The sequence below is a fragment of the Lemur catta genome, chromosome 17 (genome assembly GCF_020740605.2).
Source record: "Lemur catta isolate mLemCat1 chromosome 17, mLemCat1.pri, whole genome shotgun sequence".
In the NCBI taxonomy this organism is placed as follows: Eukaryota; Metazoa; Chordata; class Mammalia; order Primates; family Lemuridae; genus Lemur; species Lemur catta.
Window position 1 is genome coordinate 14,290,068 of NC_059144.1, and position 9,680 is coordinate 14,299,747.

Sequence of the window (9,680 nt, forward strand, 5' to 3'; positions counted from 1 at the left end):
CATGATAGATGATAGAAAGATAGTTAGATAGATAGGATAGACAGGCCATATGATAGATGATAGATAGATAGATAGATAGATAGATAGATAGATAGATAGATAGATAGATAATGCCAGCTGCCATTCACAAAAGGGCCAGCCCCTTCACAAATGTCACTTCCTTTGCAATTGCTGACAGCCCCTTGAGGCAGGCGGGCACACTACTGAGGCACGTTAGAGCATTATTTTAAAATGCTCTTTCTCTGTTCCCCACTCTCCATGGCAGAGTGCACTTCTGCACCAGGTCACTTTGGGCTGGGCCATGTGACTTGCTTTAGCCAGTGGAGTGTTAGCAGATGTGATGTAACCAAAGGCTTAAAAGGCATTTGCCCAAGTTAGCTGTCCCTCCTGTGCCTCTGCTGCTGCCGTAAAGCACGTGGAAAATGTGGGCCATTGGCCCTGGAGAAGGATGAAAACTGCAGAGCAGAGACAGCCCAGGCAACCCCATCACAGGCCAGCTGACTCCCCGCTGAACTGCAGATGTCTGCAAAATTAATGTCTTTTCCATACGCCAGTGAGATCATGTAGTTGCTTAACTTACTGCCTATTGTAGCAATGACTCATTGATACTGGGAATCATTGCTATTCCTCTTTCACAAATGAGGAAACTGAGGCCCTGTCAGATTGAATAACATGTTTAGTGGTCACGCCAATGTCTCTGGTCAGAACCATGGAGAATGGTCGTGCCACTAACCAAGACTGGGACTCAGGTTGAGGGGAAGGTCTGTGGGCCTAGACGATGATCCCAGAACTGGACACGCTGACTTGGTGGTGCCTGCAGGATGTCCAGGGACGGTACCCGTGGGCAGCCGGATGCATAGCTTCACCGTTTGAAGCCTGAGCTTGGTTGAGAGGGTTCAAGACTATTAGTGGTCAACACTATTGCAGTAAGAGAGACATTCAGCTCAATGCCAAACACAAGGATGAGTGGGGGTTATAGCCAAGGTGCAGGCTGGGCTTGGGGTAATGGGTAAAACTTGCTATGCAGAGACATGAAAGGCAGAGACTGGTGGTTAAACTGACAGAGTAGGAAGGGTTTTCAGTAAAGGCAGGACAGGGACGTAGGCATCAAAGGTGGGGAATGAGGAATGTGCTCGAAGGGCAAGGGCCATGTGCTGTCACAGGTGGGGGGATTCTGGCTACACTGACCTAACAGAATTCTTTCCCCAAATGGGGCAACACAGCAGCCCTATAAAGACAGGACGGGGGCCAAGCTTGAGGCCCTGGTGGAGAAAAAGGCTCAGAGGAGCCCCACTGAGGTCAGTCAAGGAGCGTCTTTGCCACTGGAACCTGCTCCTCTGGGCTGGAAGGAGGGGGAGGCAGGGCCGCAAGAGAGGGCAGGGCTGCCCCGATGGCCTCGGGCTCCAGCTCCAGCATTCAGCGAGTCGGTTCAGCCTGATCCCAGGCAGGACCAGGAATCACTCTCCCAGTCCCTGCACTTTAGTAAAGGAACTGAAATCTAAGGTTGTACAAACAGTGACAGGGAAGTCATAGCAGTGACCGCAACGTGGATTTGGAAAGGAAAGTCTGACTGGCCACAGATGCCAAGGGCGTTGCTCAACCCCACTCAGAGCCACCTGTTTCCTTGTGGCCAGGGCTCCTGCAGCTGAGGCCCAGGGAGACAGGAGGAGCACCCGGGAGTCCTCTCCCTGTCCCCTCCACTAGGCTGTGCTTCCTCTCTCAGTGGCCCTGCTCTGCGAAATGCACTGCTTGTGAAAATAAATGGTAACTTGCAATACAGACTGATGAGGGCTGTTTGCATGGTGGACCCTGAGCAGAAACTTCCAAAAGGGTTCTCTTTCCCCCCATGAAGTGCTGAACAATCAGATCTCAGATACTGGGCGCTGCATTCTCTTGCCCCTTCCTACATGGGCTACCAGCAGGTTTGACTGCAAGGATCCCAGTTTCATGATGATATGGCCCCAATCCCTACCAGAGTCCAAATACTTTGCCAACATCGGCACATGGTCTAGAAGCATCCCTGTGTTCCCATGGTAGGGGGTAGAGAGACAGGAGAAGGGCAGAAGGTGGAGGGTGTGTGTAAGGGACTGCAGAGGTCAACCCCAGGGAACTCCAGGCATTCCCAAAAGGGAGGCAGCTAATCTTTTCATTTCTAGATGCCACCAGGACCTGAGACTTGCTCAGTCTAAGCTACTACCATAGACACCCCAACTATTAATTGCTTAAAACCTGAAGGTTCAGATTTGCAACTCTTGGCCAACTTGATCTGACCACTTGGGACTGTAAGTGATGCTTTATGTGCTCGGTCATTTACTTCTGAGGGTGTTGTTCAGTATTAACTTGTTACTGCTTATTTATTGTAGAGAACTTCTGTCACTGCCTCACCTAATTTCTCACTACCATGTTAGATCATGAGACCAACAGTCACACACACAGCCCAGGGAACATGGTTTTCTCCGTCTTTACCCACCAGAAGGGAAACGTGCTCCCCTCCTGGGAAGCTGGGTCCTCCAGGGTACGTGGGTGTTGGAGGCCCCAGGCTCTGTCCTGGGTCCATTGTTTCTCTCTGGGTTCCTGTCAGCTTGCCCTTGAAGCTGTAGGCCACAGGAATCAGGGCACAGGAGTTCTGACATTTCTAACCCTGTGTAAATATCACAGCTGAAGCCTGCGCATCTCTGACAGTTCTGACCCCAGACACTGTTGTGTACAAAGCAGCCACCTCTCCGGATGTGTTCCATGCAGAGAAACATTTGCCCAACATCACCCGAACAGCCGGAGCAGCTGGTCAGCCTATCTTAACCTTGCACTTCCTATCATGCCACGCTGGATGTGGCTCTGGTAGCTCCCGGGAGTGTCCTACACTGGTATCTGTTCTACCAGGATTAGAGATGTCTCTATACCCGGAGAACTGACCCCTCCTGCAGCATGTGCCAGCGTCCTAACAGAGCATGAGGACAGGCAGATTCGTCAAGCATAGCAGCATGTGTTAGCATGCCGGCCACCCCTCCCAGCACACTCCCACACACCCTGTGCTCCAGTTATTTGGGTGACCCGCACCTCCTTCTCAATGACAAAACACAGGAGGACTCCTTGCATTTCAGCTTGGCCTCTGCCCAACATTCCCTCCTACGGCTAGGACTCCAGTGGCCCAGGGAAGGTGAGGCCACAACTGAGAACCAACTCCCACCCTTGGGAGGTGACCTTTCTGCTGAGAAGCATCCGGCCGGGGGCCACCCTCTCTTTCCCTGCTCTGTGGATCTCGATCTATCTGCTAACTAGGAAGGCATCGGGTGCAGCCTGTGTGAAGGCCTCCTCTCCCTCAGGGAGCAGCAAACGCCATCCCTGGACTCCTGAGTTAGATGGTCCCCAGGCCTTGGACCACAGGGTCCCCTCTCCTAATGCTGAACATAAACACTCATCAGTAATGTGGCTCCCGCCTGCCAGATTCCCGCTGTTCCAGCCCCACTCATCCCCTGACCCCACGATCACAGCAGGGCTGGGCTCACTCTGCCCGGCCATCCCATCGCTCCCTCCACTCCCAGGGGAGTCCTTCTGGCTGCTGTTCACGGGCCCAGTGTTTCCACCAAAATCTGCTGCATCCACCAGGTGGTCACTGCCACAGGGTCACCTCCATGTGGGGTTGAGGGAACAAAGGAGCCAGCTCTCTGCTCAGAACACCCTTCCACCCTCTCCACTCCTGGGGCCATATTCAAACCCAACAGCACCATCCTGAGCTGGGGGCTTTGTTAGCCCACAGGGTGCCCAGCTGAGCAGGTCCTCTCAGTCCGGGGAGAGAGAACCAGCAAACATGTTCATGGAACCACAGGGAGAAGCTCAAAAGCCACGCTGAGCAGCAGAGGCCAGACCCACCCGCGCTCACACTGCAGGATTCCACTCATGGAAGTCCAGGGACGGGCAAGGAAACAAGTCTACAGGGCAGCATGGGTGGGTTGCCAGGGCCAGGGTGGGCATGAGGCTCGACTGCAGGGGCAGGTGGACACTGTCTGGGGCAACGCACATGTTCTAGGTCTTGGCAGAGTGGTAACTCTGGGGTATGCATTTACTAAAATTCCTCAGTCTGGACACATAACATGAGGTGTTTTATTGTAAGTAAATCATACGTAATAAAAGGTGATTTTTAAAATACAGGTGAGTTTCCCAAGCAGTGCACAGAGGACCAGGGCTGGCAGCCTGGCTCCCAGAGGGGAGAAGCGAGAGTGGCCCGTGTGCTCATCCCTGGGCTGTGGGCTCCCTTCACTGCCCCCCACTGCCTGCTAAGGGAGGTCTCCCTGCACCCTTCCAGCCCGGCCCCCATCCACAGTGTTCTGAGAGGTTCCAGGACATGCCCCTCTTCCAGAAGAGGTATGCCCAGCCCCACCTCAGGGCCTTTGCACTGGCTGTGCCCTCTGCCTGGAGCTCTGTTTCCCTGGTCCATGCAGGACCCTTGTCCTTCCAAGTCTTCCCTCCCTGACCAGTGTCCAATGGCACCATGTCTCTCTGCCCCCTTCTATTTCACTTCCAACAGAGCATCTATAACTCTTTGATCTTAAGAATTACTCATTGTCCGCCATCCCCCCCACCCCCCACCCTAAAGTTGGGCTGAGCAATACCACAGCCACTGGAAACATGTAGCCGTGGGGTGCTTGAAACGGGGCCAGTCCAAATTGACACATGCTCTAAGTGTAAAAAATATACACGAAATTCCAAAGACATAGTGCAGACACCCAGAAGAATGTTAATTATCTTAGTAGCAATTGTTCCTATAATTGGAAATAATCTTTTGGATATCTTAGGTTAAATAAAAGTATTAGCAAAATTACTTTCACCTGTTATTTTTTCACTTTTTGACTGCGTCTACCAGAGAATTGAAAACCGTTCCTGGGCACATGTCACCTCTCTACTGGGCAGCAGCTCTGCAGTGTCAAGTCCGTGGCTCAGTAAGCCAGGCTCAGTCTCCAGATCCTGGACCATCTGGACCGACAAGAAGCTGGTAAAAGGTGTGTTTATTGAATAATAACGAGCTTGAAAGATGAACCCAGAGACCTTTTCCCAAAAGGTTAGTTTCCTTATGTTTGGCAAACAAGTTCAGAGCAGGGTGTGGACCGGGTGTCCCGGGAGCCTCTGAAACCACACGTTGCCCTTAGGACTCCCACACCTTGACCAAGTGCTCAGAGATAACCCTGACCTTGGACAACTCCAGGAGGCCAAGACTTCTCTTTTACCTTTTCTGGGGAAACAGTGAGAAGGTCATGTTGCTTTCACTGTCACCTCTCTGGAGACCAGGGTGCCACTAGCTTGGGAGCACTGGGGAGGAGGGGCAGGACTGGGGGAGTGGCAGGAGGGGGGGCAGGAGGAGGCAGGTGGCGAGATGGAGGAGGAAGAGGAGGAGCGAACCTGGGGGCAGGTGGGTGGGGAGGCCCCAGCAGGGTAAAAGCACTGCAGCCTGCAGGAAGGCGCTGAGGCCTCAGGATCACACCGGCAGCTCCTCTGCAGCCCCGGCTCCTCGCTGTGCATCTGAGCAGGCCATGGCCAGCCCTCTGCGTGCCCCACTGCTCCTGCTGGCCATCCTGGCCGTGACCCTGGCCATGACCCTGGCCAAGACCGTGGCCAAGGGCTCCAAACGTTCGGGCGGCATCGAGGAAGCAGATGTCAATGATGAGGAAGTGCAGCAGGCTCTGGACTTTGCCATCAGCAAATACAACGAGGAGAGCAATGACGTGTACTACAGCCGAGTGCGGCAGGTGGTGCGTGCCCGCCAGCAGGTGCGTGCTGCCCCCTCCCCACTGGGTCCTGAGTCCCGGCTGGCTTTGCCCCCACAGAGAGCATTACCAGCAAGTCAGCACAGGCACATTCAAGTATCTCATGCTCAGACTTATTCAGACTTCCCTGACTGTCCCACTGATGGCCTTTATACCCGGGGACACACCCAGGCTCTCATCACAGCCCCTGCCCTGTCTCCTCAGCCTCCTCTAACCTGCAGCCGCCCTCACGTTTCAGCAGCCAGTCTGTTTCCTGTCCTTGGCATTTTCCTGGTGTCCGGCCACTTGTGGTATAGAGACAGTTGCTGAACCTGCTGCCCCCTGAAGGTTAGATTCAGGTCATACTGTGCACACACAGGAGGCATGTCCTCCTCCCTGAGTGCCCGCAGCAGGTGCCACTCGGGGAGCCTGGCCTCCTGGTCCTGAAGGTACATGCTCCCTCCAAAAGTCATGGCCTTGGGAGCAGCCCCTAGGGTGAGCGACCTTCACCCTAAGCCCAGCAGACCACCACCCACAGCCACAGGCAGCTGAGTCCCTGCTGGGGTGTAGAGGACCACGCCTGAACCCTGCCTCTGCCAGCCGCAGCCTGGGCGCAGCTAGACTGTGGCAGAGGAGGAGGGCAGTCAGCATGGAGAAGGGGCCAGGAGGGGGCGTCAGGGAGGGCTGCTAGGGCCCAAGCTTGCCCTGCACCCATTTCACAGCTGCCCAGAGGGACAGAGCAGCACAGGGTGGCCTGGCACACCAGTGTGTAGACATCCTCCCACCTACTCTCAAAAATTCAGTGAGTCCAGACAGCCCCACTTCCCCTCCTGCACCCTCAGCTGCTGTCCTGTCCCTTGAACATGAGGTGGACCCCCCGGTGCTGCGGTCTCTGCTGGCCCATGCCTCTCCAGGGTGGCTCTAACTTGGAGTGAAGCACAAGACCCTGTAGCTCATTGGTACTGGGAGCCCATTTGACAGATGGGCAGACCGATACCGGAGGAATCACGAATCCAACAGGGCAAGGTCTAGAGCCCTGATCCCAGAGCCCCTCATCCCGTCCTGCTCCACAGTTCTGACAAGGCATGTCTGGGGGAGGCCCTGTGCAGGGACAGGGCTCAGTTCTATTCTGTAATCTAAATGTAAATCACGCAGGTGTATGACGCACTTGAGAAATATTGCCAGCAAATCACACTTAAAACAGGGGCATTCGAGAGCAGTCTCTTATTGGCCTAAAACCTTCGTGTGTGTGAAGCATCTCATTTCCGACTGACAAACGAGGGAATACATAGATCTGGGGAAAACAGAGACGGTGGGATTCTGTCGGGCTGTGCGCTGGTGGCTGGAAGCCAGCTGAGACTGCATCGTCGGATGACAGCCCTCCTAGCATGGATCAGCGCTCCCCGCCTCTGGGCCGCAGTGAGCAGGGTGTGATGAATCCTTGCTCGGGCACGGAGGCCTCACTAGTGCTTAGACCACGCACCGATTATTGGCCCCACCCGGGCTGGCTGCCCAGAGCCGCGCCTGCCATTCCTGAACGCAGTGAGGGCATTAGTCCCTGGCTTCCACCATCCACTTTCCTGCTGCATGTGACACCTCGGTGGAGTTGCTCAGAGAAGATAAGTTAGAAGGGAACACCTGGGGTACAGCACCCCCGCCAGCTGGGAGGAGCAGGTGGCTTGTATGGCCTGCAGGTGACAGTGTGGCAGCTCAGGAGTGCAGGCATGAAGCCCCTGGGCACACGCAGTAACTCAGCAACAGCGAACTACCAGTGTGGGTGTGAAACTGACGGCAGTGCTGTAGGGGAATCCTGCTCTTGCACACGTGTAGGTCGTGGCTGGGATGAACTACTTCTTTGATGTGAAGATCGGCCGGACCACGTGTGCCAAGTCCCAGCCCAACTTGGACAACTGTCCCTTCCATGAGCAGCAGCGGCTGAAGAGGGTATGTGCCTGATGCGGGTCAGGGGCCAGTAATGCCCGGCAGAGGGGGACGTGTGTGTTCCTGTGATCCCGCACCTGTTCAGGAGGGTGTGTGTGTATACAGAGAGGTGCGTGTGTGCATGAGTGTTTGCCAGCACAGGGAGTGTGGGGAAATGCACGCCTGTCCCTGTGCACATGTTGGGGTGTGTGGGACGAGGTGCATGGGAGTGTGTGGGGGGAGTGTGGGGGTTCATGCACAGATGCCTGTGGGTGAGGGGTGCATGTGAGTTTACATAGATGCACACCTGTGTGCGTATGGGGAGGAGTGGGAGGGGTGTGTGCACATGGCTAGTTTGAACTGCTAAGAGGGCTTTAGCTTGGGAATGGGGCTACTGAGAGCACAGCCCTGCCTGTTCTGGGGTGCTGCCTGCTGTGCTGGAGGAACCAGCCTCAGAGGGGGGTGCAAGGGAGGGAGAAGGGCTTTATTCAGTGCCAGCCTTGGCCACCTGCCCACAGCCATGGCCACGCTGAGCAGATTAGAGGAAATCAGAGGCCTGTAAGTGGCCCAAGCCCTCCGAGGCTGCCCCCACTCACACATTAGCTGCTCCAAGGACCTGGCTGGTTCTTGTAAGGTCTCTGCACTGGGGACAGCCACACTCCCCTTGTCACCCACTCCCCTCCTGACACCCCGGCTCTTTGGGGGGCGTTTCCCCTCTCCTGGGGTCTTCCCCCTTGGCCCTCTCAGTGCTGGCCCAGAGGCTGGAGGTGGAGGGAGCCTGGGGGCAGCAAGCTGCCTCCCCCACCGGCACCCTCTGGGCTCCTGTGGCCTTGCACAGGCTGCTCCTTCCAGGGCTGTGCTGGGGCAGGACACTGGGGGGTCCTGTGCTCCAGGTGGGGGACACGACGCCAGCTGGTGCTCTTGGAGCCCTGGAGGACCAAAGAGCAGTCACTGCACAGTCAGGCTGCTTGTCCTGGGACTCGGCGGGGGTGGGTGGGGACCGAGTGTCTCACCCCCAAGCTTGCTCACCGCCACCCTGACATCCCATGGCTGGGCATCTTCCCTTTCAACTGTAACCTGCGCTGACTATCCCTCTCTTTTCTCTTTCATAGGAAAAGCTCTGCTCTTTTGAGATCTACAGTGTTCCCTGGGAGGATTCAATGACCTTGGTGGAATCCAGCTGTCAGAAGGCCTAGGGGTCTGTGCCAGGCTGGGCTGCACCTACCCCCTCTTCCCCACACCTCACAGCTCCCTGTAGTGTTCCCTAGCCCGGGATGGAGGCCCTGCTCTGCCTCAGGTCTCCTCTGTGCACCAGCACCGGGAGGGAGGCAAATGGAGAAGGCTTCGGAGGCCTTTGTTGAACAGCCATGGGGTTCCACCTGTTCCTTTCTCCCTACCGCTTCTCAAATTTGCTGGTCGTGGTGCACACGCTCTGCTCCCCCCTCCTTTAATAAAAGAGTAGCATTGGCTCCATCTTGAGTTTTTTTCCGTCTTGGGGATGTGCACATGAGGAGGGTTTTGGGCCGTGCGGCGGCTCACGCTATAACCCCAGTGCTTTGGGAGGCTGAGGTTACAGTTGTTGGAGGTTACAGTGAACTGTGATCCTGTCACTGTTCGCCATCCAGCCTGGATGACAGAGCAAGATCCGATCTCTAAAAGAAAAGAAAAACACTGCCCTCAGCAGTGAAAGGCTCCTTGTCCTGCTGGTTCTAGACAGCAAATCAGCACCTGGGAGCTGATAAGCCCATCAGGGCACTGAGCAGCCACTTTGGGCATATCCAAGTCTCAGAGCAGGGACAAGAGCAGCGAGGGCTGGAGCCCAGGTGCTCGGTTACAGCGGCCCCTGGTGAAGGGGTCTATGGAGCAGGGTGCCCAGGCTGCTGGCCCTGTTCCTGCGGTGCTCCGCTAAAGGACGTCAGACGGGGAGGAGGCCCTCAGCGGAGCCGGCCAGGCAGTAGATCCCAGCCATGTCTGCAGAGTTGGTCAGACCCCAGGGACTGACTTTCTCCCATCAAATTCCCT

At 55.7% G+C, this 9,680-nt stretch overlaps 1 protein-coding gene across 1 annotated transcript; it reads left to right on the forward strand.

Moving 5' to 3' along the window:
* Nucleotides 1–5,419: 5,419 nt before the first annotated feature.
* LOC123622606 (cystatin-C-like) lies at nt 5,420–9,109 on the forward strand. Its single transcript, XM_045529106.1, has 3 exons — nt 5,420–5,762; nt 7,569–7,682; nt 8,771–9,109. The coding sequence occupies exons 1-3, from the start codon at nt 5,526–5,528 to the stop codon at nt 8,852–8,854; spliced, it is 435 nt and encodes a 144-aa protein (XP_045385062.1). The 5' UTR covers nt 5,420–5,525; the 3' UTR covers nt 8,855–9,109.
* Nucleotides 9,110–9,680: the final 571 nt, after the last annotated feature.

Bases quoted from the DNA above. Each gene is read 5' to 3' on its own strand.
- LOC123622606 (XM_045529106.1), top strand. From the start codon at position 5,526: ATGGCCAGCCCTCTGCGTGCCCCACTGCTCCTGCTGGCCATCCTGGCC. The intron at 5,763-7,568 runs GTGCGTGCTGCC...GCACACGTGTAG, and splicing joins TGGTGCGTGCCCGCCAGCAG to GTCGTGGCTGGGATGAACTA. The intron at 7,683-8,770 runs GTATGTGCCTGA...TCTCTTTCATAG, and splicing joins AGCAGCAGCGGCTGAAGAGG to GAAAAGCTCTGCTCTTTTGA.